This window comes from Drosophila arizonae, chromosome 3 (assembly GCF_054131065.1).
Source record: "Drosophila arizonae isolate 15081-1271.41 chromosome 3, UAZ_ARI_1.0, whole genome shotgun sequence".
Lineage (NCBI taxonomy): Eukaryota > Metazoa > Arthropoda > Insecta > Diptera > Drosophilidae > Drosophila > Drosophila arizonae.
Genome location: NC_142923.1, coordinates 9,699,748 through 9,727,590, shown reverse-complemented (window position 1 = coordinate 9,727,590; position 27,843 = coordinate 9,699,748). Strand labels below are relative to the sequence as shown.

At 41.6% G+C, this 27,843-nt stretch overlaps 1 protein-coding gene across 7 annotated transcripts; it reads left to right on the top strand.

Annotated features, from left to right (window-relative positions):
- The first annotated feature begins 697 nt into the window (after positions 1–697).
- GABA-B-R3 (gamma-aminobutyric acid type B receptor subunit 3) lies at positions 698–24,293 on the top strand. Of its 7 annotated transcripts, none has more exons than XM_018004700.2 (11): positions 698–1,487; positions 13,660–14,540; positions 15,809–15,952; positions 17,369–17,644; positions 17,705–17,956; positions 18,406–18,768; positions 18,823–19,124; positions 19,234–19,372; positions 21,210–21,485; positions 21,643–21,961; positions 22,020–24,293. In XM_018004700.2, exons 2-11 carry the CDS (start codon positions 13,941–13,943, stop codon positions 23,306–23,308), a joined length of 3,960 nt encoding a protein of 1,319 aa, XP_017860189.1. In that variant the 5' UTR covers positions 698–1,487; positions 13,660–13,940; the 3' UTR covers positions 23,309–24,293. The 7 variants fall into 7 exon arrangements, with proteins under 7 accessions (XP_017860189.1, XP_089319978.1, XP_089319976.1 ...); XM_089463852.1 differs by lacking the exon at positions 698–1,487 and adding an exon at positions 7,668–8,118; XM_089463850.1 differs by lacking the exon at positions 698–1,487 and adding an exon at positions 7,668–8,221.
- Positions 24,294–27,843: the final 3,550 nt, after the last annotated feature.

The window sequence follows — 27,843 nt, the reverse complement described above, 5'->3', positions numbered from 1 at the left end:
AGGAAAGAAAATTGCTCAAGAAAACGTAATCTCAGTATTAAGTATGACTGATACATAATGTAAAATATCAAAGAGACAGTGAGCATGCATGCAACAGCAGCTCAGTACGTGGTATCTACTAGTCAATCACATGGAGCTGCAGTTCATTTGTGTTGTTGCGGTCTACTCACGATGAGCGCACGCAAGAGGCGGCGCACATCCGAGCAGTACAATGACACCGAGCAGCTGTCTTTGTTTACGACCCATCTCTTTCTGGCGCTGAGACGGAGCATCTGATACGAGCTGGCACCGCCGAGTGCGTCCATTCAGTTTCAGTTTTGGCTTCGTTTTGTTTACGATGCATCCCTTTCGCACCCAACACCCAAATGCCTCTCGCTCGCACAGTTCCGTCCGCTCTGAGCGCAGGCGCATTGCTTGCCGCCTCCTTATGACCGCCTCCCGAAAGCTAGACGAACCTATTTATGGTAACGGCTATGCCAATTATGGCAGCTGGCAGCTGTTGCCATACATCTGGGTGCTTGTCACTGCTGGCCAAAAGCTGCCGCGGCACAGGGCGATCCGTGTTGGCCCTGGCAACAGCTGTGCTTTGTTTACAGCCGGCGCGCGAAGCTCTTTCGCTCTCAATCGCAGTCAGGTTGAAAGCAATCCCGTTCAATCGGATGCTGAGCGGGCCTATAAAAGCAGCCAAGACAACGCCAGGCATAAGCAGTACGCGTTATAACGCCACATCAGCAGCGACTTCTGCCGGACAATTTGCTGCCAATAAATCCGCATTGGGAGCTGCTCTAACTAAATCAAATGCGAGAGTGCGTAACCAAATCAATGCCAGAGCCCAAAGTCAAAGCCAAACACAAGCGTCAATCAATGTGGCAATCGAGTTAAAACTGCAGCAGTTGCCGTACCGTGCCCTGCCGTGCCGTGCCGTACAGTGCCGCACCCTCCGTCAAGCTGCGCTCCCTTTTGGCGCACAAATCCAATCAGCTTCAATTTGTTGGCCATCATTCAGCGCATACATTTCGATTGTGGCCCAAAAGAGAAACCGTTTTGCTGGCTTACTAATTTAATAAACCGCCGACCGGGCTGCCGAAAAAAAAAAAAAACGACTGAAAAAACCCAGTAATGAAACAAAATGAATAAGCCAAAGAATCAAATTTTACGAAGCACTTTATGCAATTAGCAAGAGAAGCGGCCAACAAAAACAAAAACAGCAACAAACATAAATAAATAAAAGATGATGAAGCCTGTGCGTAATTAATTTTTCAAATATTTAAAAGTTAGGGATATCCCTTTGAAAGCTATACGCATTGCTAATAATATATGCAAAACGATAGCCTTAAAGGCTTTAAAGCGCTTAAAAGACCTTAAAGTATGTGCATTTTCATCAATCTCAATTTAAGGCCATTAAAATCTGCCAAGGCCAAGTGAACTCGGCTCGTAGTGAGGCCAACTTGTTGTAACTTGGCCAAGATGCCTACCTAATGCTACAGGTACTATAAATTTTGGCACTGAACTAATTAAATTGCTATACTACATAATATAATCTATTTTTTTAATATTTATTTTCTTTGCAAAAATTAAATTACTTTTATATTTTGATAAATATCAAAAAAAAAAAAAAGTTTATTTAAATATTTATTTTATTATGAAAAATAAAAAAAAATGGTATTTATTTGTAGAGTTTCTAATATAAAATTGAAGAAATAAACGAAATAAATATTAAAAATAAAAATCTACTTTGTTAATATTTACTCTGTACAAATTTAATTACTTCTCTATTATCATAAAAAAAAAAGTTTAGGCAAATATAATTCTTTTTATAAACAAATTGTGTTTATTTGTAGAATTTGCAATGTAAAATCCATTGATGTTTTATTCATGTATATTTAGCTGTCTTTATTTCCCTTTTAAATAATGTTGATAAGTTAATATGAACTTTATTGCATTTGAACAACAAATGGATTAAAAGCTGTAGAATTTTGACAAAGAAATTATTGAACAGAGCTATATACAAATTTAAAAAGTTATAAAATTTTGCATTATTTAATAAAATTCTAAAATTAAATATTCACACCTATAATTTAGCCACCTTATATAGAGACAGCTGTCACTTAGCAGCAGAAGACCTGAGTTTGTTTCACTTTGACTCCTATAATCTGTTTGTCTATACTTTAACATATTTTTTACTATGTTTTGAATACTTATTCAGCTTGCATTTTAGTGTATTTAAGCTTCGACTTTCATTACAGTTTCAGTTCCCAGTTTCATAATTTCATTTAGCAACGGCCTCTTTTGCGTGTGGCTAGGAACAGTCTGCTGGCAACACCAACCATTAGGCACACACACACACACACACTCACACACATATTGACTTCTATGTTTGTAGACATACCCCCACACTCCCTCTCGCACATTATCACACCTGGCAGCGCTGCAAATAGGCCAAAAAGTTTGTGAACAATTTTGGTTCATCCTCTGGACTTTTTTTTTTTTTTTCTTTTTAATATTTTTTTTTTTCTTAAATATGTGCAACACCTTAAAATTGAATATTTTCATTAAAAGTTAAAAGCTTCATATCGATGGCAGGCGCGGCTGTCAAGTGAGCCGCAAAATGGCTGCACACACACACGCACACAGATACACGCAGGGAGACAGACAGATAGACAGCGCGTTCCGTTAAGAACCAATAAATAAACTTTGCAAGTGCTCCCAAGTGTGGAGACAGCTTCTATGCTTTCTCCATCAAATTCATTGTCTCCTCTTGTCTCTCTCCTCTGGCAGCAACTAAACTAATTTACAGAAGCTTCAGGAGCAGCGCCGTACCATGAACACAGACCACAAACGCACGTGTTGCGCACTGCTGAAGCTTACCGCTCTATAATGCTCCGGCATAATCATAATCAGAGCTGCGTTCATCATCGCCAAAGCTGCGGAACGTCACTAATATGCTACGCTCTAAAAAACAACTCTGACCTGTAATACCTGAGGCGAGGGCCTCGCCTTCCTTGGGCCCGGCTATACGCCTGTTTTGCTTTGTTAAAAGGATTTTCACGGATTTCCGCTGTAATTTGAAAAGTTTTTGTGGAACTTTTTTCATTTACAAAACAGGTTCCGCCGTCGGATTGGGTTAGGCAGGTATTCGGTGGTGCTGTGGGGCGGCGTTGCCTGTTTAGTTTTCAAGTAGCTGCCAAGAGCAGGCGATCGGCGCAACAAACAGGTGTTAATTGTTAATTGTTTTCAAGCCAATTTACCAGAAATAAATGAAATTGTTTGCCCAGGAAAAAAAAAAATGAAATGGAAGTCAAATTATAATTAAACTGTTCCCAAAGCGGCGCTTGATTAAGATTTAGATGCTGGGTTATATACGGCACAAAACAGTCTGAATTCCGTTTCTAGGTGAAATCGTTTTTTATGCCGCATGCCACAAGAAAAAAAGCAAACAAAAAAAAAAAAAAGAACAAAAATAAAACTGAAAGTGAATTGCGCCATTGTTGTTGTTGTTGTTGCTGCTCCTAACCGAGGTACACTTTGGCGGCCCAGCAAAGTGCCTGACAGACAATAAAGTTGTGGACGCTGTTGACTGGGAAACTACAAGAGCACAGCCGCTCCACTCACACACACACATACACATACACATCTGGTCGTGAAGGCCTTGAAATGGCGGAGCAGGTGTGAAAAGTGCGTACAAAATGGCAACAACTTTAGCCACTCGCCTGCCTCTGCCTCTCGTTCGCTGCCCCTGCATCGTTTGCTTTCTCGCACTGAGTGTGTGTGTGTGTGTGTGTGTGTGTGTGTGTTGGAGATAATTGAATTCCTAATTTTAAGTGCTGCGCTGTTAGAGAGCACACACACACTCGCACTCTCATACGCATACACGTGAAGAGCTTAAGTGTAGCTAAACAAGTCACAAAAGTGCAAAATAGCGCCGCAAAGTATGCAGCACTAAATTACGCATACGACAGGTGCGACGACAAGTAAAACGTGCAAATTGCTTATGTCTCTATCTTTCTCTCTCTTTCTCTGTCTTTCTGCTCCTGTGCTTTGCTTTTTTGTGTATGTTTTTTGGTAGCCAAAGTCCAAAGTTAGCAGCTGCCAGTTACCATTTGCCAGCTGACAATTTGCCAAGTGTCCGCAAACAAAGCACACACACACTCACACACACAAAAACATAACTAAACCAAATCAAATGAAAGTGAAAAACCCGCAAATTCCATTTGCAAGCTGACGACGATTCGATACGCTTTGCAGCATCTGCTGAGGCTGTAAATGACGAATCGGTAGAGAAACATAGAAACGCATAACAAGCGAAGAAAACCAAAAGGAAATTGACATTGACTGAAGATATGAACAACGTAGGCTTAATGAAAATTAAATTTAATTAATTAATAAAACAAAAAAAAAGCTAAAATGAGATGACTGAAAATTATTTTAAATTTCCATTGATTGATATTTGGAAAAATATAATATAATAGATAAATTAAACAAATATATAACAAAAAAGTATATAAATGCTAGAAATATAAGTATATAAATAATATGAATATAAATGTGTATACCAAATGAAAGATGCAATATTCACAATTTTATAATTATTTATTACAACTAATCATTTTATTTTTAGTTTTTTTTTTTTATTATTATTAATTATCACAAAATTACAAATTTTATTTATTATAGTTTTTTTTTTATAGTGTATATTACATAATATATATTAATTTTACTATTATTTTTGTTTATAATTTAAACGAAAATTCAAGTGGAATTGCGATAATAATTTTTGTGGAAAAATGTTTCAATATGACGGCAAGTACGATAATCAATGCCAATGTATTTGAAAGAGAAGCGCCAGCATGGTCCTCAGCAATTTGTGGCCATTCACACATTTTCCAAATATTTACAAAAATGTAGCTAAATGCAATAAGAGCAAACAAATGTGATTTCTCAACAACAGAGTGACTATATAACCTTTGTATATATCCTGTACTCTGAGCTTACTTGCTCGACAAAACGAGATTTGTAATATCGTGTAAGCTGGCAGATAAGAGCAGAACACAGCAAAGCGGAGCACAGCAGAGCAGAGCAGCATTGGCAATGGCAAATCAATTTGGGTGATCGATTGCTAGACAAATACGCGATTTAATTCGTATCTCCAACTGTTTACCTGTGCAACCAACGCGACGACAGATTTATAAGACTTTGGCTCAGCTCAAATTGAAGATAGACATTTTCGAGAGGGTCCATAAAAAGTTGCCAGCTTCATTTCAAATGCAAATGAGCTGTATCTGTGTGTGTGTGTGTGTCTGGTTAGATGGGTCGACCGTCTGGCAAATTAGTTTAGCTAAGGCAACATGATATAAACAAGGCTTATATATATATCACACATTAGGCCTATCAAGGGCATATCTCAACTCTCTCTCGCTGTCTCTTTCTCTCCACTTGTCTCTCTCGCTCTCTGTGTGGGTTGTCATGTCACTACGTTCATATTTGGGGCATTTTCCGAATTCAACGTAATCCGCTTTATTTTGGGACCGCTTTTCGACACTTCACCATTTGCCCACTCGAGACATTTTGCCAAACGAAATGGAAATGCCCACACAAAGGCTGCGACGTGGGCATGGCTGCTGCTGATGCTGGACTGAGAGCAGGCGTTAACTTCTTAAGTGCAGCGCAACTTTTTGACACTTGAAATTGAGTTTTGTGGTGTAATTGCATTTCATTTGAGCTTCAAGTTGAGAAGCAAGTAAAACAAAAGCCCAAATTCCGCGCCCATTGTTGAGCTGTATAGACCCAGCATATAGCTGAATATATATATAATATATATACATATATATTCCCACTTGAAGTTGAATATGCTCCTCGGCTGCACTGTTGCATTAAATTTGCATTCAGGAGGCCAGGCGCACGAGCTTGGGTAGGCTCTCTCTATCTCTCTCTTTCTTACTCTATCTCTCTCTCTATCTCACTCCCTCTTTCGCTTTGTCTCGGCCGAGGATAAAACTCAAGTCAAGTGACGATAATCGCAAGTTCTTGGCTTGCCCTATGCTCGCAACTATCTCGCCATTTTTGCACTTGCCACAAGTTTTCCAGCAGTCACACCAAGTGGGCACGAAACGGAGGGAGTGAGGCAGGGTGGCAAGGAGGCAGGCCGCCCTTTTGGTAGCTAAATGCATGGCAAATGGATTGCCGGCATTGGGTGTTAAGTTTATTTGCAAATTGTGTGTGTAAATTGCAGTTTGTTGTTTGCTGTTTGCTCTCTATTGACTCAGCCTTCAGTGGAGCTCGTTGAGAAAAGCAACTCAATTTGCAGTTGAATCAAATGGAATGGATGAGGGCGGGCACCATTTGGGACGAGGCGTAAATATTAATTACAATTTTCCGTTTACTTCTTTTTTTTTTTTTTTTTTTTTTTTGAAAACATTTTTATTGAATGAGAAATCAAATTATTTTTTGCTTGGCCTGAAGAAAAGCTAGAGGCAAATGCAATGAACTATGGAATTTTTAGCTGTTAAAGCTGAGTGTTACAAACTGATGTTATATTATAATGTTATTGTGAGAAGAAATGGAATGATTACGTTTTAGAGGAAGATCTACAGAGCCGTCAGAGGCTCAGCTCAAAATTTAAGTTATTTTACCTCTACTAGCTGGAACATCCTTTCCATAACAAATTGCTTGTAGCCCAAACTAAAAAGGCGTATAAATTCTAGAGATAGGAACAGCATCGCTGCCAAAGCTAAAAAGGATATCAAAATTATTTTTTAATGCTTAGAGGAAAAGACACAAACAAATTATAGGGATCACTTTGAAGCGAACAAAATAGATATGATATTAATGAATAAAAAATAGTTTGCAAAATAATAAAATAAAAAAATTGCTAACCCTTTAAAAAGTTGAATGGCACGAATAAAAAAAATTAATAAATAAATAAATAAAATGGTAAATCTTTTGAAGAGCTTTTGCACAGAGTGAGTTCACACACAAAATCATCTCGAGAATGTAATCAAGTGTGAATTGTGAATCACAATGAATTGTAAGTTATTCCTTAACTTTGACTACCTTTCCACTACTCACACTCTATCATTATCACAATACTTTACCTGACAAACAGCAAAACAATATTTTTGAAATATGAAATTGAATGGCAGTCGATATTAAAATTTCCACTCAAATTGCCTGAACAAGAGTTCCTCAATGGCAGTCATTAGAGCACTCGGCATCACTTATTTTATATTCATATTGAAAATGCATTCAATTCATTTCGTTTGATGTTGAGTTGTATAGGGCCCATGCTGCATCCGACTATAATTTGATCAAAAGAGTGCGTGTGCCAGGCCTTGAGGAAAATTGTTGCTCGAAAGGCTTTTGTGCTGCCTGGCATATTGAATAAATGTGAAAATACAGAGCTACGGCGAGGCCATCAAATGCAGCTATAATTAAGAGTGTCCCGCCTGTCAGCTGGTCCAATTGTGCCAGCTTCAATTGCAGCCAGTGTTCGGCTTGAGAAATGCATTGCACATCGACAGCCCGACAGGCTGACAGCTTTTGTATTATTATGCCGTTATCCCGTCCGCTCATCGGCTGTCTTCTGGTATCCTGCTGAGCTGCTGCTGCTGCTGCTTCTGCTAGTGCTTGCAGAATAAATGAATTTTTCATTAAGACAGTTGCAAATTATTTAGTTTCATGTTGGGCATTAATTTGCATAATTTAAAGTTAAACTTGTTCGCAGCGCTACTTTTTTTTTCTCTCTGAATTTCCCAGGCGCAGCTTGTTGCTTGTTACCCCGGCAGGCAACACACACTCACTCACACACACAGAGAGACTTCTGCGGAAGCTGTTGCTTTTCATGAATGAATTTTGGCGCCTTTTCTGCAACGCGTGCGCAATACCGCGAGAGCATTGAAAGCTGATTGAAACGAAAGCAGCTGCATTGAACAAGGCAGCATCCTTCCACTGAATTGAAATCACTTTTAAGTTTTATCAGAAAAGCGGCGCGCATTCAATCACCGACAACAGTTGCGGTTTGGAGCTCATCGCGTGCGCCTCGCCTCGTGAATCCAGCGCGCATCGCATCCTCCGGGCCCTATACTTCCCGATTCTGACCCGGCGCCTACCCTAGCCCCCAATGTAAAGCAAACAAAAAATAAAAAATAAAATAAAATAAAATATTTAAAAATATAACAAAAAATATGCAAACAACTTTCGCTCAAAAGCCATTACTAAGTGTCAAGTAATTAAAAATAATTGTAAGAAAATTGTGCGAGTGCCATCAGTAAAGAAATGTGCAATGTACGCGTGGCGTATACGTAATATTCTGTGTGGCAGCGTCTTGAATAAATATTTAAATAACTCCTTAGAGAAAAATTAATGAAAACTAGAAATAACATTTTGGAATATGTAATTTATAAAGTAGTTAAATATATAAAATTGAAATGAATTTATAAATGAATTGTATTTCGCATAAATAAAACTTGGGTAAATTATTTATCTACGAAAATAAATAAGTTATCTATTATACTAATAATGTTAATAACTTGATAATACTTATCCTACGCCTAAAAATGCCACGCAACAAAATAAAATGCAATTTGAAAATACTTCAATTAACTTTTTAATATGAGCCTGAACTCAAGTGTAAATGAAAAGCAAATAATGTAGGCAAATAATACAAATCTTATTATTATTATTATTTTTTAATTATTCAAAGTGAAGCACAAATTCTACATACCGCAACGCTGAGCATTTCTCCTGATTCTATCACCCAGCATTCTGCAAATAGATATTAAGCAAACATTTCTCTTTAAGGCAACAAAATCTTCATTTGCTTAAGTCAAAGCATATATTGTTAATAGCTTCGCTCCAAATTCCACATGGAATTATTTGTATGTCGTTTGTAAGCGTGTAATATTGTATATGTACACATACCTACATACATACATATATGTATGTTCGTGCCATCCAATAAATTTTGCCGCACAATGAGAGCTATGCGGTTTGTGTCATCCACATAGTTGAACTTCAAAGCATTGGAGTATTAAATATTTTAATGACAATAGCTGGTCAAGTTTCGTAAATGCATATATATACGTATATGTGAAGGAATAATCGTTTAAATTAGCTTGCTGTTTAACATGTCATGCCTTTTCATTTAAAAGAAGCCAATACAAAATTTATATTTTTATTAACAATGAATAGAAACAATTCAAAATATTAAATTCGGCTGTCACCGTTATGCACAATGCTCGTTCGTATGGAAAACCTCAAAAGGGAATCTGTTATATCTATCGCAGTACATATCTATATTATTCTGGAACACTAGCACCAATTCTTTGATATATCTACACTTGTCTGGCTTAAGCCTGTTCAGAGGCTTATGTACAATTTTGTTGGTAAATTAATGGCTCCTTACCAGCTGTAAAACTGTAAGAAATACGCCTCCCAAAGGCTTAGATGTTGCTATAAATTTTTGGTCAGAATTTGTCCGCACAAGTCTGTGTAAATTTTAAACTTCAGCTTAGGCAAGAGCTTTCTCTGTCATACTAAATATTGTATTTTCCCATGCGTCTAGCTTCCATCACTTGGGGCACTGTTCGCTTTTTCTTAGACGAGGGTAAGCCTGAGAAGAATATTATCTAAATTTGAAGTCTCTAAGCTTTAATAGCGGTAAAATCTTTTGCGCTTCATGGACAGACTAAAAGATGGACAATAAAATAAACGGAAAGACGGACGGAAATTGCACTAAGCTTTTTTATTTTTTGAACGAGCTCTTCAAGTTAAACTAAATGCGTCAAATATTGATAATAATAATTATTAATTATTTATTATTATAAATTCTCATTGTATTAAATGCTATTAGAATTGTATCACACGCGTGAATTCTAAGTTACTGTAAAATTGGATTTCAATCTCCCTTGTTGACCCTCAGCTCTCTCTCTCTCTCTCTTCATTTCTCTTTTGAACATTCTCAAAAAGATAATCAAGTCAAATAGCCTATTTTTTAAATTTAGATATCTCTGAAATATCATAGATGCCATAAATTTTACAACTTATTCCAGATAATTTATCTATGCTAAAGATTAATATCTGCTCTGAAACTACTTTAAAAAATCTTCTGAGTAATTAATTATTTTTTATATTCTTATTAATAACTGGCATTCACTTCAATTTGAAAGCCCGAATAGAAAGTCGAAACAGCAGAAAAAACTTAAACGTATCTTTCTGTGCTCAAGTGCGCAGAACTACTTGAAACTAAACATGATACCAAGGCAAAGAACTGCCACAACACGACATGAAGTCACTTGAAAATCTCAAAAACAATCTGATTTAATATACAGCTATATAGATATGGACCTATATTATATATTTGCTGTTTATTCAAGGCATTATTTTATTCTGTGCTTATCCCAGTGCAAATCCGTTTTTTGTGCTATGCTAGTCGTGCTGCTATTGGCCTAGCTGAAATAATAAATGTGTGCATGTGCTCGTGTGTGTGTGTGCTCTGTGTGTGTACTGTGTGTGTTTGGCCAAGTCTTAGCAAAGGAAACAAAAAACGTGCATAACAAATCGCATCAACTATTCAACAGATTCAAGTGCATAAGAATGCACTTGGGCAGCTCAATCCCGAGCAGCTGGCTTCGTGCTTCGCTGCAAGGAATGCCAACGAACTGCGCAAGCGACACGCATACTCGCACACATGCATACTCACTCACACACACACCTACGCTCACGTCAGTGAAGCTAAAAAAAAAAATGTAATCACAATTACAAATGCAGGCAGCATTTTGCATAATTTATGTCAAGCACAACAACAACAACAGCCAGAGGCAAGCGGGTGTGTGGGCGTACGTCTGTGTGTGTGCATGTGTGTATGTACGGTTTACTCACACGCATGCATGGCCATAAATAAGTGCAGGTTTAAATACCACGGCAACAATTGTGAAATATGGCAGAATAATAGAAAGAGCAGAAAGCATAAAATAAAAATGTGAAATGTATGAAATGTAACTACAAGTAGCCCGCTGACATGCACCACCAGACGGGTGGTGGTTAGGCGGTTGACTGGCTGGCACAGTGGGGCAAATGTCAAGTTGCGCCAACTTTAACGAGATTCGGCTGCATGCGTATTAAAGTCCTGTCAGAGGCTTCCATTGCCCCCTTTCCCACCGCCACTGGGCTGCCTCGCAAATGGAGAAACTCAACATGCAATGCGAACGAACCTAACGAACCCAACGAAAACAAAAGCCAAGAAACAAAATGGGCCAAAAAGTTATTTTAAGGACACGGCGAAAAGTGCGCGTTTCACTTTTGCTTGAAAAACTAAGCGAAACGAAACGCAGCGCAAGACGACGACGACGAGTGTGTGTAAATGAGTATATATGTGTGTGTGTGTGTATATGTGTGTGTGTGCTTTAGTAATCTCGAAACAATTATGCATACGTGCATACACTGAAATCTGTGGCGCGTGATGCTCAAAAGTAGCCCAAAAGCCTCGAAATGAAAGCGCAAAATGCTTTGCCATTAGCATAAAAAATAATGGCAATGGGCAACTGGCGAACTGGCAAACTGGCAACTGCCAGTTGGCAATGCCCAGCATCGACAACCGACAGAAAAAATTGATACAAAGCAAAATAGCCGAAAATTAAATACACTAGCCAGAGATGGTAATTGCCTTTAAAATAGTTATAGAAATGCTTAGCAATTAGATCTTACGGATAGAAACGATTGTGGGGAGTCCCTAATGAGAGAAACAGTGAGAAAATTGTGGAGCGAGTTTAATGGTTAGCTTAAGGCCTTGACTGGGTGTAAAACATAGGTAAACGTTAAGTTAAAAAAAAACTTCTCAGCAACCCTACTTCAGTAAAATCAGGATAAAATTTACTCAAGCCCTCTGTTTATTCAGCTTTCTTTCTTTCATTCCCTCCCATCTTTGAGTAAACTTGTTTCTGTTTTTACAACAAAGAACCATTCTTTATATAAGCGGCAAGTTCTACAAATTTCAACTAAACCCCATTTTCTTAGTTTAATTCTTAATTAGATACTAAACGATTTATCACACAAAATAAATGTAACTATTAAAATTACCCTTCTATTAAGATAAAAGAAGAAAGAATCTTAAAATGTCATTAGGCAGTGTCCCAAGAGGAACAGAAGAAAGAAAGCAAACTAATTACATTTAATTGAAAAAAGTTTCTAAATGTTAAGAAAAAACTTCGCTCTTTGTTAGTTTAAACTTTTGCTAACAACATGTTTCGGTGGAAATTAAGTTCGATTAAAACTCTATATTGAACGGCAACCATATTGCCAGACTATAGTTTAACTGCCAAACTACCTCAGAAACAATCTGCATTCACTGCGCTTCAACCGAATCAGTTTAAGTTAATTAACTATGCAGCACTTGTGAAACAATAAAAATAAAGGGGGATAAATGATTGTGCCACTCCCTGCTGGAGTTCGCATCCACAAGCATTACGCATTCCCGGGAATGCTACAAACAATCTGTGTCTGTGCAGCAAAGGAAACAACTCTCAAAGGACGACGCACCACAAACCACACAAAGCAGGAGCTCAGACTTCTATGCTTAATGGCCTATCATTTTATGCAGAAAACAAATGTTAAATAGTTGATAAGGCAGAATGCTTAAAAGGTTCAACCGATATAGCATAACAATTACTTTCATTTGCAGAGGTGTTGAAGAAGGGTGGATCTATTTAATAGCAAACAATATGTGTTATAGATGTGCTCAGATAAACATTATTTAATCTAATCTTAATAAATATCGATAACAATTATTAATGCTATATGCTATATGCTATATGATATATGCTCTATGCTATATGCTATATGCTATATGCTATATGCTATATGCTATATGCTATATGCTATATGCTATATGCTATATGCTATATGCTATATGCTATATGCTATATGCTATATGCTATATGCTATATGCTATATGCTATATGCTATATGCTATATGCTATATGCTATATGCTATATGCTATATGCTATATGCTATATGCTATATGCTATATGCTATATGCTATATGCTATATGCTATATGCTATATGCTATATGCTATATGCTATATGCTATATGCTATATGCTATATGCTATATGCTATATGCTATATGCTATATGCTATATGCTATTATATTTTATATTATATTTTAATTAATTAATTTACAACATTCAAGAGTCTCCTCTGTGCCTAGCCCATATCTAATTATGAGGTTTGTATGTTTAGCATCTTTCATGACACAGTTGCAGTGCCCATTCAGAAGGGCATAAATGGCAGCAGCAACAAAGGCAACGTAGCAATCTCAACAAAAGTCTATGGCTTTGGCATTTGACGAGATAGCCTTGATATCCACATGTGTGTGTGTTAGCTGCTATATCTATGTGTGTTTGTGTATAGTGTGTGCGGTATATGTGGCGTACGGCTATTTTCATTTCATCGAAGACTTAATCCTTTCTCAACTGCCAACTGGCCCCAAACTGGCAATTGGCTGCTGGCGTTTATTGTTTCGATTGTATTTTGTTTTTCGTTTTCCTTTTCTCCAGTTTTGTTCATTTGCAAGTCGGTTCATTGTGTGGAGTGACAAAAATGGGCAGGGAGAGGGAACGAGGCGGGCAGCAGCGCATATTTTTATGAGCTATTTTGCTTTACAGTGTGTGTCCAGTGCGAGAACAGATAATGGCAGCCAGGCAAATGTCCAGGCGAACGGAACGAGACCAAAAGTGAGGCCAATAAAAAGGCGATAAAATTGACGCCAAACACCAACCAGCACCAGAGCAGGCAGCGGAATAAAACAGCAATAGATAAACGGACACACACACACACAAATATATATATTGATATATATATAAACGGAGCCTGGACAAGCATTGTTTATTGCCACGTACATCCGTGCGAGATAGCGAATTCAAATGCCGTGCTGATTAATGGGCCAATGGCCATTTTGCCAAACGGGATGCGCATAATTCACGGCAGCCCAACGAGCCATCGGCTACTGATGCTGGCCATGCTGCTGGCCCTGGCGCTGGCCGGCTGCAGCAGAGATGCCGCCGGCATGGAATCGTCAGCAGAGCTGCAGGTCTTACGCACGTTGCAGCCAGTGCCGTCGGTGCCGTCGGTGCAGTCACTGGAAACGCTGCCAGGTGTGGCCATTGAAAGCTATGCCCCCACGCTCGCTGACAGGTGGCGGAGCAAACGGCGGAAAGTCAAGCGACGACATCGTCTCAATTCGCAGAGTAATTTACCAACCATTACGGCCAATGCCGGCATGGGCGCGAATCTGAGCAGTTGGCAGCAGCAGCGCTATTTGAAGGTTAACCAGGTGTTCGAGAGCGAACGTCGCATGTCCCATGCGGAAATCCAGCGCAATCATGGCAAAATTGTGCTGCTCGGACTTTTTGAGCTCTCCACCAAGCGCGGTCCACGGCCGGACGGCCTAAGCGAATTGGGCGCGGCCACAATGGCCGTCGAGCATATCAACCGCAAACAGCTGCTGCCGGGCTATACACTCGAGCTGGTGACCAACGATACACAGGTGAGTACTCCACACGGCGCGGCAGGTGGGCGGGTATTTTTCCATTACGAAATTGAAATTTCATTTAGTAGCGCGTGCTGCATTAAAACTTAATAAGAAAAATCTGCAAACGCTGCAGCGGCCGCAGGTTGAGTAGAAATTTGTCATCAAGGAGGCTCTTTTTTAAGTATACTCTGTTCTTGAAAATCTAACGGGTGGATTGGCTGAGTCACTAAGGGAAGAGAAAGTCAAACGAGATAGATGGCCCAAAACAGCTTAAGAGTCTTTGCAGAGTTATTAAATGAGAGCAAATGATAGAGAAAATGAACTTATAAACGGAGCTATTATATGAAGGTAAATGAAGTCACTGAAGCTATATATAGATATGGGTATGGGATGATTCAAGGTATTTTTTTATTGCAAAATAAATGTTTTCTAAGGAAAGTCTGAGATTCAAGCCTTGACTAATAGTCTTTTCCACGAATTTAAATTTGCTCTTGGAATTTAAAGTAATTCTGATTCGCCCTAATTACCAGATTACCAGTATAAATATGCTTAAGTGTAACCTCAGCCTCATTTGCAGTTTGAAAGCTACTTTTTCCCGTTTGTAGTTATCTTAAGTCTGCCCTAAGACAAAAGTCTGCTCCACCTTCTGATTTATACCCGTTTTCTTAATAACAGTTTAAGACTAGGAACAGAATTTACTAAGCATTCTCTAAGTGTAGACTTATATGTACATGTGATTATATATTCAATATATCTAAGTATATATATACATACATATATATGTTGCTCTATGCACCATGTGTAACTGCTTTCTTGTATATCCCAACTAGAATTATCAATATATGACGACAGTGTCAAAATCTCATTTAAATAGAGTTAGTTAATCATCAAACTTGCAAAACCGCTCAGCTGCTTTCCATACATCGAACAGTGTATCGCGCAGTCAGTCACACTTTGTATGCAATACAAATTTTTTACATGTTTTTTATTGCGAGCAGCAGCAGCGGCAGCGATAAGCGCGTTGGTTGACTCAAATGGTTGGGGCAGCGATTTGATGGCACTTGGAGACGCACTGAAGCTGCCTTGAAGCCTTTGAAATCGCCTCATATCTGCTGGCGGCATCTCCTATCAAAACTCAAAAGTCGACATTTTAAAAATGTTTATTGCGCCATCCTGACGCGCGCCTTTTTATGACTGCTGCTGCTGCTGCTGCTGCTGTTGCGCCACAGCCTCTGTGCTAGCCCCAGTCTCACCTTTTAATGTTCTCCAACTCCGAACTGCAGTGTGATCCCGGCGTGGGTGTGGATCGTTTCTTTCATGCCATCTACACACAGCCCTCGACTCGCATGATGATGCTGCTGGGCTCCGCCTGCTCGGAGGTAACCGAGAGCCTGGCCAAGGTGGTGCCCTACTGGAACATCGTACAGGTAAGCTCAAGTCAATCACGCTTGCGAGGTGGGCGTTAGGGGTGGTCCGCTGATTAAAATATGCAAATATGCTTGGGCTATTATTCAAAAATTTAATCAACTCACGTGCCGAAAGGAAACTCGCTCGATTAACATAAATACCACGAGCTAAACTCAAAAGGCAGCCAATAAACATTTCAGCGCTCAAATAAACAGCCTCCTATACAAATTACACTAGACAGAGCGCAATTTTTGGTTCTCCAAATTTACAGCCAAACAAAAAGAAATGATTTGCATATTTGTGAATTGTAAAGGGAGAACTTTTAATCCAGCTGAGCAACAAACAACATCTTTCTTATATAAGCTGAACACATTGTATATGGAAATATAATAATTTTTTTATACCTGCATATTTACATATAAAAGTAACAATTGTGTATATGTAAAGAGTTTTTAAAATTAGGCATATATAGACAGCTGTGAAGCTACCTTGCTATGCAGAATAGACCAGAGTAAGCGAGAGAGACAGAGAGAGGGAGGGAGGGAGGGAGGAGAGAGAGAAAGAGAGCTATAATTTATGCACAGGATCTCTGTACATAATCATTGAAAATGCTTGATAAATATATGAAAAATCGTAGCCAACAGAAATTAGTAAAAACGTCGGGCTCTACTGACTGTAGAATACTCATTCACGGTCAAACCTTATCAGGTCCAAAACATTGCCAAACATCGCCCTCAATTGGTATATATATTTTAATTTTGAGATACTAACAGACAAAATCAATAAAAATATGGTAGATATTCTCCGTCTAGACACGCCCAGTCTTTTGATCTTGGATTGTCAATGCGAGTATAGATTTCAAGAGTCCCTAGAGTCCCTATTAGATGAGGTTGCGCATGATGATCTATTCCATACGTCAAGTTTTTTGCTTCATTATTGACAAAATAATTTAAATAAAAAGTAAATAAATAGGTTTCAAAAAAAATCTTTTACTTTGTTTTTGTGAATGAGTATAAATTCTAATATGCAAAACTAAATTGAATTGAAATTATTTTTAACAAGAAGCTAAAATCTCTGCATGTTGTCACATGGTTTATTTATATACTAGTAAATGTAAGTGTGATTTTCCCCAGCAATAACTCAGTTCTGTTGAGCAGTGTTATTAGACAAGATTTGTGTAGACATGGCTGGCATGTTGTGTGTAGCTCTTGTTGTAGCAGCTCTATAAATAGGCTGAGCGAAGGCGCGTTGCATGCAAATGTCGAGTCGTGGCCTTTGAAGTTCAGCAATTCGGCAGTTTATGCGTGTGTGGCGACTAAATGGGCTGAAACTTTGCGGTGCAGAGACACGCGTGTGGCACAAAACTTTGTCCGTCGCCGTCGAGCGGGCATGTGGCACGTAATCATCGCTTGACTGCTAACTGTGCCTGATTACAGGTCTCCTTTGGCTCAACATCGCCGGCGCTGAGCGACAGGCGGGAATTTCCGTACTTCTATCGCACTGTTGCGCCGGACTCGTCGCATAATCCGGCACGCATTGCGTTCATCCGTCGCTTCGGCTGGGGCACGGTGACAACGTTCTCGCAGAACGAGGAGGTGCACTCGCTGGCGGTCAATAATCTCGTCACCGAACTGGAGGCGGCCAACATATCCTGTGCGGCGACAATCACATTTGCCGCGACCGACTTCAAGGAGCAGCTGCTGCTCCTCCGGGTAAGCTGGGCCAATCGAACAACATGTGATTGATGGTAAGAATATGCTGTTTGCTCGCAGGAGACGGATACACGCATCATCATTGGCAGCTTCTCGCAGGAGCTGGCACCGCAAATACTCTGCGAGGCCTACAGGCTGCGCATGTTTGGCGCCGACTACGCCTGGATACTGCACGAGAGCATGGGCGCACCCTGGTGGACCGACCAGCAGACACCCTGCACCAGGCACGAGCTACAGCTGGCCGTTGAGAACCTCATTGTCGTATCCACGCACAATAGCATTGTGGGCAACAATGTGAGCTATAGCGGGCTGGTAAGCAAACAAAATTAGCAGAAAGCAAATGAAGGCATCCCCGATAAGGAAACTATTAAGCCACACCAAATAGAAATCCCGTTTAGATATGAAAACAGTTTGCACTTTGCTTAAACTCAACCATAAACGAACTATTTCTGACTAGCTCTTGCGTTGAGGAAAGAAAGGAGAAAACGAACATTAGCCCAGCCCAATTCAAAGCAGTTCCCCAGTTCCCAGAGCTCAAATGAAATGCTACATTTGATTCGCAGCTGAGTAGAGGCAACGAATTGCCGAGCATCGTAGGCACAGCCGAGCCATGATAAAAATGTTTTTATTATCCTTTTAGTGTCGGCCATGAAATCGGCGGCGCATAATGAGCTGGCAATCACATTACGATATGGGAGTGGGATGCCGGCTGATGCTGATGAGCGGTCCATTTAATCGCTGCAATTTTTTTATTTCCATAGAACAATCACATGTTCAACTCGCAGCTGCGCAAACAATTCGAGCAATTCCATCAGCAGGATGCAGCGGACGTGGGCGGCAGCAGCGGCAGTAGCACTCGCGGTCGCAAGCGTGCGCCACAAACGGATTTGCGGTCGCGCCAGAGGCGTGGCACTGTCAGCCATCACTTACCGGACGCGATATCCCGTTATGCTCCTCAAACCTACGACGCCGTGTGGGCCATTGCACTGGCCTTACGCGCCGCCGAGACGCACTGGCGCCAGAATGCGGCCCAATCGAAGCTGGACGGATTCGATTATACGCGCAGCGACATGGCCTGGGAGTTCCTACAGCAACTCGGCAAACTCCACTTCCTGGGCGTTTCGGTAAGCAAGGCAGCAACAAAGCGGAGCCTGAGTTACACTAATTATCGTTGACAGGGTCCGGTCTCATTCAGTGGGCCAGATCGCGTCGGCACCACGGCCTTTTACCAGATACAGCGCGGCCTACTCGAACCGATAGCCCTCTACTACCCGGCCACAGATGCCCTCGACTTTCGCTGCCCGCGCTGTCGTCCGGTCAAGTGGCACAGCGGCCAAGTGCCCATTGCGAAGAGGGTATTCAAGATGCGCGTGGCCACGATAGCACCGCTGGCCTTTTATACCATCGCCACGCTGTCGAGCGTGGGCATTGCGCTGGCCATTGCATTTCTCGCCTTCAATCTGCACTTTCGCAAGCTCAAGTAAGTAGAGAGAGTGAGAGAGCGAGAGAGAGAGAGAGAGAGAAACTCATGCGACTACTCCAGCTGGTTGCTTACTCTGCACTTTTCACTTGACATCTCTTCCACACAGGGCAATTAAACTTTCCAGCCCGAAGCTGAGCAACATTACCGCTGTGGGTTGCATCTTCGTTTATGCCACCGTCATTCTGTTGGGGCTCGACCACTCGACGCTGCCCTCGGCGGCCGACTCCTTTGCCACGGTTTGCACGGTGAGTACTCAAGTGTTGGCAGGCAGCCCGTGAGCCTTTGTTTGAGTTTCGGTTATGCAAGCAATACAATACACAGCTTTCGTGTGGGAGTTAGCAACGGGTTGCGCCTCATCAAATATGACTTTCAGTTTCAGCGCTCAACTTTCGCGTCCCCCCATCGCACAGTAGTCCATTTAAATTGACTACCCAACGTGTGGATATAACAGACAGCAGCGGGCAGCACTAACAGTCAACACGCCACACAAAGCTCGCTCAAAATCAAATAAGAACTGCGAAAGTTATTTTAGATGGCATATGGCCATAGCGAGACGGCAAGTTGGACACTTTAAGAAAAGTATGAGAGTTTTCCTAAGGCAGTTTATCAATATTGGATCTAAGTTTTCAGCTTATCAATATTGGGTCTAACCAAGATAACAAGGTAAAGTCCCTAATCAATAGTTCCTTAAGACCAGCTGTTCTCAGTGGTCGCGGAAACATCTTTGAGAGGCCATATTAAAGTTTTCCTAAGACAGTTTTTTAATATTGGGTATAACCAAGATAACAAGGTAAAGTCCCTACTTAGAATACATTTTCCTTAAGACCAACTGCTTTCAGTTATAGCTCAGGCATCTTCGAAAAGCTGAATGAGGGTTTTCCTAAAACATTTTAACAATATTGGAGTAAGCTTTCATTTGTTCAATATTGGGTCTAAGATAACAAGGTAAAGGAATGTGGATTATCTACTTAGTATATAAGACCAGCTGCTTTCAGTTCGAGCTCAGGCAATTCAAAATCGAGTCGCTCAAAGCTAGTCCACAACAAGGTAACATCTCAACTAAACATATCTGACGCTTAAGTCTGGCTTCCCCCAGTTTTTGCTCAAAAATTATAAATAGAAATGCATTCTTTCAAAATGAAATAGCTCAAGGCATGGACTTAGTCTCAAGTCAGTCTCAAGTCAGTCAAATAACCTGCAGAGCTGTAGCTTCATACTCAAATCTGTTTAACTGTGAATGAGGAGCGTCGAGTGTTTAGCCCAGATCATAAATTGTTTCAGTACTCAAATCCGATGTAGCAAAAGTAGAGCTAGGCAAGCAAGAAAAATCATGTCTGCCTTGCATGCGAAGTCATTATTAATGCCTGAACTCAACAGTATTTAACAGGGTATTTGTAGCCCAAAAATGTTCTCCCTTGCGAATTGTGTGTTTCTTTATATATGAAAGTTGTTGAGTTGAAGAAGGATTGTTGGATTGTCAGATTGCAGCAAAGATGAGCGCTATAAATAGCTGCAATTTAAAAGGCACATCTTTTAGCCAAACATAATAAATCTTTAACTTTAGCGGGACGTACTTGGCGCTAGATGAGCGGCTCTCCCATGACCAGGGAGCCCAATTTGATGCGCTTGTCATTCTTTTCTTTTTTCGTATACTTTTTCCACATTTTTTCGGCTTTCTTTTTGCGACAGCCTACCTACCGCTCAAAATGCTACTCGAGGGAAATTCACAGTGCATGTTTGGCATGTTGTTTCGCTGTGTTGTTGTTTGTTGGCGCATGTAATGCCTGGGGTATGGGCAAGAGGGGGGCCGAAAGAAAGCGAAGTATGGGTGGAGATGGAAGGGGATACAGGCAAACACATGGCATGGTCACGAAAATTCTCAACTTTTGTGATATTCTTTATTTTACATAAATTTGAGAATGCCTCCTTGGAGTCCTCCAGCTGTTCGTTGCTTGTTACGTTGCCCATTGATGACTTGTTCAGCAACAGAAACCCTCAAATACAAGCACTCACACACACGCACATACAGGCACACCGCCTTCACCTTTATATGATGCTCATCTGCTCATCCACCCACTCTAGGCACGCGTGTATTTGCTCTCGGCTGGCTTCTCCCTGGCGTTTGGCTCAATGTTTGCAAAAACATATCGGGTGCACCGCATCTTCACACGCACCGGCAGCGTATTCAAGGACAAAATGCTGCAGGACATTCAGCTAATACTGCTCGTCTGCGGCCTGTTGCTTGTCGATGCCCTGCTCGTCACACTGTGGGTCGTCGCCGACCCCATGGAAAGGCATTTGCATAATTTGACACTCGAAATCAGCACCATTGATCGAAGCGTTGTCTACCAGCCGCAGGTGGGTTGAGCTACTCCACATTCATCCCTAGCATCCCTACGTCTTGTTCCCACTCTGGTGTCTATTGACTAGCGCCAGCTTTGTAAATTGACTCCCCCATCTGTGTCCATCTAATCCGACTCCCAACACGACTGCCATTTGATTTTTCCCCCGATAGGTCGAGGTTTGTCGCTCGCAGCACACCCAAACCTGGCTGAGTGTACTGTACGCCTACAAGGGACTTCTCCTGGTGGTGGGCGTGTACATGGCCTGGGAGACGCGTCACGTGAAGATTGCCGCCTTGAATGACTCACAGTACATAGGCGTTTCGGTCTATAGTGTTGTCATCACCAGCGCCATTGTTGTGGTGCTGGCCAATTTGATTTCGGAACGCGTTACACTCGCCTTTATCACCATAACGGCCCTAATCCTAACCTCGACAACAGCAACGCTCTGTCTGCTCTTCATACCCAAGCTGCACGACATTTGGGCACGCAGTAAGTGCGCGATTTGACAGTCGCTTGAATGTGTCTTGTCTAACGTTCTCTTTGCCAGACGACATCATTGATCCCGTGATACACAGCATGGGCCTCAAGATGGAGTGCAACACGCGTCGCTTTGTCGTCGACGATCGGCGAGAGCTACAATATCGCGTGGAGGTCCAGAATCGTGTCTACAAGAAGGAGATTCAGGCGCTCGACGCTGAAATCCGCAAGCTGGAGCGCATGCTGGAGTCGGGCCTGGGCAACGGTTCGACTACCACCTCCTCGTCCACCTCACTTCTGACCGGCCATGGACATCTCAAGCCGGAGCTAACTGTGACGAGCAACGTCTCCCAGCAAGCGCCGTTAGCCTCATCAAATAACAAGTCTCGCACGCCCAGCATCTCGGGCATCCTGCCGAATCTGCTGCTCTCCGTGCTGCCACCAGTTATACCACGCGCCAGCTGGCCCTCGGCGGAGTACATGCAGATACCGATGCGACGCTCGGTGACATTCGCCTCCCAGCCACAGCTAGAGGAGGCCTGTCTGCCGGCTCAGGATCTCATCAATCTACGGCTAGCCCATCAGCAGGCCACCGAGGCCAAAACGGGGCTCATCAATCGTTTGCGGGGAATCTTCTCGCGCACCACGAGCAGCAACAAGGGCTCCACGGCCAGCCTGGCGGATCAGAAGGGTCTGAAGGCGGCCTTCAAGTCGCACATGGGTCTCTTCACACGACTAATACCTTCCTCGCAGACCGCATCCTGCAATGCCATCTACAGCAATGCGAACCCTCTGGGCCTGGAAGGCGCCAGCTTGACTGTGGAGGGCGGCACCAATGGCACACATCTGAAGCCCATTCACCGCGGCTCACTGACCAAGAGCGGCACACATCTCGATCATTTGGCCAAAGATCCCAATTTCTTGCCCATACCGACCATTTGCGGAGAAAGCTTCGATCTGCAGCCCAATGAGCCCAGTGCCATCGTTGGGGGCAAGTACGTCAAGCTGCCCGAGACCAAGGTAAACTTTCAGCTGCCCAGCACTCGGCGTCCATCGCTAGTGCAACCAACTGCGCCCAGTTTGAGGGAACGAGTGCGTGGTTCGCCACGTTTTCCACATCGCATCCTGCCGCCCACTTGCAGCCTGAGCGCGCTGGCCGAGGCCGAGGATCGCGTCGGCTCCGAGGCCTCGACATTGGCGGGCAGCTGTAAGTCCATACCACGCATATCGCTACAGCACGCGACCAGCGGCGGCACCTGGAAATCCATGGAGACGGCGGCCAAGTCGCGGCTCTCGCTGGACTCCCAAGAGGACGCACACCCAACGCCAGCGGTGGCAACGACAAATGGTCTTGATTAATATTGTAAGTTCAAAACATAAACACACACATACACAGAGAGACACACACCGACACTGTGACGCCCACCCAACATTTTCCGCCCAATCCTTGTCAATTAGATGTGAACACCAAGCAATTATTTTCAACACGCGCCCACCCAGCCCGTCCTCCATCAGCCAGGGTAACGCGCGCGTGTACAACTGACCAATCATCGGCTTAAAGCAATCATACGCATTAGGATAAGTTACGATACGCGTAATCCTTCTTCGAGTAGCTAGTCACGAGTTCCACAATTTCTTCCCCCAGCCCCTCCCTCGACTGTGCTCTTCCTAAAACCCATAATGTGATTCGACCTAAGCTCATTATAGAATTTTTGCTCTTCGTAGGCTAAGTAGAGGATTTTGATGCATTAGTTGCACAAATCGTAAGACAACTCCATTTCCATGACCATTTCCACTCCACTTTCACTTTCCATTCTATTTCCTTCCTAGTTAAAGTTTCTCTTTAATTGAGATGTTTTGATAGTGCCAAAGAAAAGAAGAAGAAAAAACGCCACAAAGTTTTCGTTTACGTGGTGGTTGTGCCCATCTATAGTATCCCATGAGCAATACTATAATATTTAGGCTTAGTCCAAAAACAATCTATGATTAACTAGCAATTGAGATTTGAGCCCGATTTTAAGCAAGAAAAGGACACGTCTCACAATAAAAAAAAAAAAAAAAAAAAAAAAAAAAATAGAAATAGGAAAAAAAACGAACTCAATACATAGAAATTAATAAATAAAAATCTGTTGTAGCCGTAGCTGTAGTTGGTAGTTTTACTTGGTAGCCAGCTCAAAGAACCTAGCATAAGTGACTCAGTTTTAGCATTGTAATCCTTGAACCCGAACTTTCCCAAATTCCCATTTCACCTAATACACATACACTCCCACTATCGATGATATGCGGCATAAAGTCAATAAACAAAAAGCAGAACAGCCCTGCCGAAAAAATAATGATTAATTAATTAACTTGTTTTATTGGGTGGTGCTAAGCGGGTGACTAGTCTAATAGAGGCAGGCAGCCAGCAGCCTGCAGCCTCTATCAGCAGAGCAACACAGAAAACAAAGAGAAATGACTTTCTATAAAGCCGAAAAATAAGCCTGCCAACCCTAGCATGGGCGTAAAAGCCGTCACTAGGCAGTGCTAGATGCCAACCAGAGCTGACGGTCTTGGAAGTGCTGAAGAACTTAGCGGGAAAGGCCTGAAAAAAGGCTAGAATATTCGAAGAGAATACAGATACAGATACAGATACACATACACATACACATACACATACAGATACAGATACAGATACAGATACAGATACAGATACAGATACAGATACAGATACAGATACAGATACAGATACAGATACAGATACAGATACGATACAGATACAGATACAGATACAGATACAGATACAGATACAGATACAGATACAGATACAGATACAGATACAGATACAGATACAGATACAGATACAGATACAGATACAGATACAGATACAGATACAGATACAGATACAGATACAGATACAGATACAGATACAGATACAGATACAGATACAGATACAGATACAGATACAGATACAGATACAGATACAGATACAGATACAGATACAGATACAGATACAGATACAGATACAGATACAGATACAGATACAGATACAGATACAGATACAGATACAGATACAGATACAGATACAGATACAGCATCAGTAAAATAGCTAAAAATCCCGCTGATTGCCATCAACAGAATCAGTGGCTCAGGAATTGCAGTACATTTAGCAACACTGTCACCGCGATTGTCCAACCAGCAGCCGTAGGAATAAAGAGGCAAAACTAATAGAGTTCGGTGATTAAGTTGACATTGCAATTTGTTACTATAAATAAATAAATAAAATCGCATCAACGAAATACCGAGGCGGGGCAGAGGCCAACAGCATGAAACAGTGCTGACCTGGCCGACCTGCTGTCGAGGTTGAACTCCCGCAGCCGGATCGTGTGAATTTATCTTTATGCTCGTAAAAACCAAAGAAAGCAAGCACAACAAGCAGCGGCCAGGAGCAGAGAAGAAGAAGAGAGCACATGAAACGAAATCGTCCAAATAAACAGCGACAACTGGCAATGGAAGGGCCAGCCGGAGGTTGGAGGTTGGCGGCTCTGGAGGCGACGATGGCGTTGACGGCAGCATCCGCAGCCATCCCGAATGAATGCTCCCGACATTTTTCATGGCTCCATTTCGCTCGCTTTGGCCTGGGAAGCTGGCAAGAAGATTTATCTGGCCGACACGTCGCAGGCACCAGACGCACCCTCCCGAACAGCCCCAACGTCCGCCCAATGTCCCACCTCTCCCCCATTTACCGGCTGTTTTCCTATGCCGCATATTGCGCATACGTCGCGTGTGCCGCATCAATAAAATTCAGCAGTTTGGGAAGTCTTACATTTGGTTTATTACAGAACATTGGTACATGGAGCATGAAGTACCTTGGGCCAACGCCTGTCACATTGCGAACAATAGCCAAGAAGTGTTTATTTATTGTGTGAGAGTGTGTATGTGTGTGTGTGTGGTTGTGCGTATGTTTGTGTTTGTGTATGGCATTTCCCTTTTGCCACAGCTGGCGACAGCGACAAAAAGTTGCGCAAATATTCATTTTAATCAAGCTAATTAATATGGTCCAGTTATGCACAGCAAATGCCCCCAAACCAAAAAAAAAATAAATAAATAAAAAAAATACAAATGAATAAAAATGTCGCCTTATAAACGACCAAGTGACAAATGAGGTAGATACGCCCCGCTACACTTGACACGGCCCCTCCCCATCCAGGCGAAGGGTCAACAAGCACAATTGTTGCTCACTGAATGGGACCACTGTTGCCTGGAGCCGACCCTCAAATGCAGCCCATTAATGTAGAGTGGACAAGCTCGACGCACTTAATTACGAGCTGCTTGGTGACCAATTGTACAAGAACCGCTCCTCAGCGTGCCCATCAAGTAATACTTACTTATGGCCCCACTCTCTGTCCCCCACTTTCTTTCTTGCTCTCTGGTGGCTTATTTTATTTAGATCGCATTACTCTGAAGATTATTGAAAGACGCTCAATAAATTAAAGCTGCATACAATGCCCAGGGGCAGATGCCAGCTCTCAGCCCCAAGACCCCAGTCCTCTCAGCTGGCAATTTCAGCTACAGCTCCCAGTTTTCCTCAGGTGAGGCACTCCGTATCTTCACTTTATTTACATACCTTTGGCATAAACTGGTCGAGTTTATATCGTGCTCCCATCGCATGCCCGGCACACAACACAAGAGAAACACACATAAAGCGCCACTAAGTTATTTTCAATCAATAAAAATAACATAAACAACATGAAAAAAAATTTGCTAAGTATACGAGTTGTGGAAATGCGGAATACCCTCACTGCATTAGTAATATGACCTTAAGAAATAATTTGCTAGAGAGTACAAACAACCTACAACCTAATTTTTAAGATTAACGTATAAGTATAAAAATACATTACAAATATTTTTGGGGTATAAAGTATTAATTAATTTATTTAATATCATTTTTAAAATATTTATCACAAGCATATTTACAAACATAAGAGTTTACATTACTACAAAAAGTCCGATAGCTTTTATTGAATAATAGAGTTTATCTGTCCAACAGTTCCTACACCCAGCAGTTCCTACACCCACCTTAAATACACACACATATTTCGGATTAGAATTAATATGTAAAATTAAGCTCAAAAGTCAATAGCATTACACGATTTACAACAGAAGGCAAATACTTGGCAGCAGCAAGAGTATGCAAAGCTGTAAAAAATACACTCAAGTGCTTTTCACACACATCCCCATACACCCCAGCAACGCACACCCACACACAAATATACATTAGTTCTACTTGCTTGAGGAGCAACAATTTCGCTTTGCCTTTTGGTTTTTCGGCCACCCACTGAGCGGTGCGGCGAAGGAAAAAGCACTGTGCTCCCAATTTGCCAATAAATTTGCCTGCCATTGCATTGCCAGTAATTCAAAAGAAGAAGAGAGAGAGAGAGAGTTCAACCAGAAGAAGCAACAAAAAAAAAAAAAAAAAAAAAAAAATACGAAACCATACCAACTGTAGACATCGACAAATGGGCAAAAAATATTTTGGAAAATGAGAAAATGTTGCTAAAAAGTTTGCCATCGACTTTTGCAGCCACTGCAGCCACAAATGACAAAATTTATAATGTGTACATGTATATATGTATATTTATATTTATATATGCATTGGTTCAGGGAATTTGTCGACTAAATGCCAGCACTGTTTAAAAATCCCCCATAGCCCGTGCTCCGGGCCTAATCAGGCGTAAAAACATGCAGCGCATTTCGCGCTTCAACAATTTTCAACACACGTTGACAATTCGCACTTTTAATTGGAAGTTAGGTGAGTAGGTGGGCAGATGGGCAAATGGGCAGGTGAGCAGGAGGAGATGTCTTGAAAAGCGTGTTCAAGATTATCAAATGAAATGTGTTGCAAAAGGTGTTCTAAT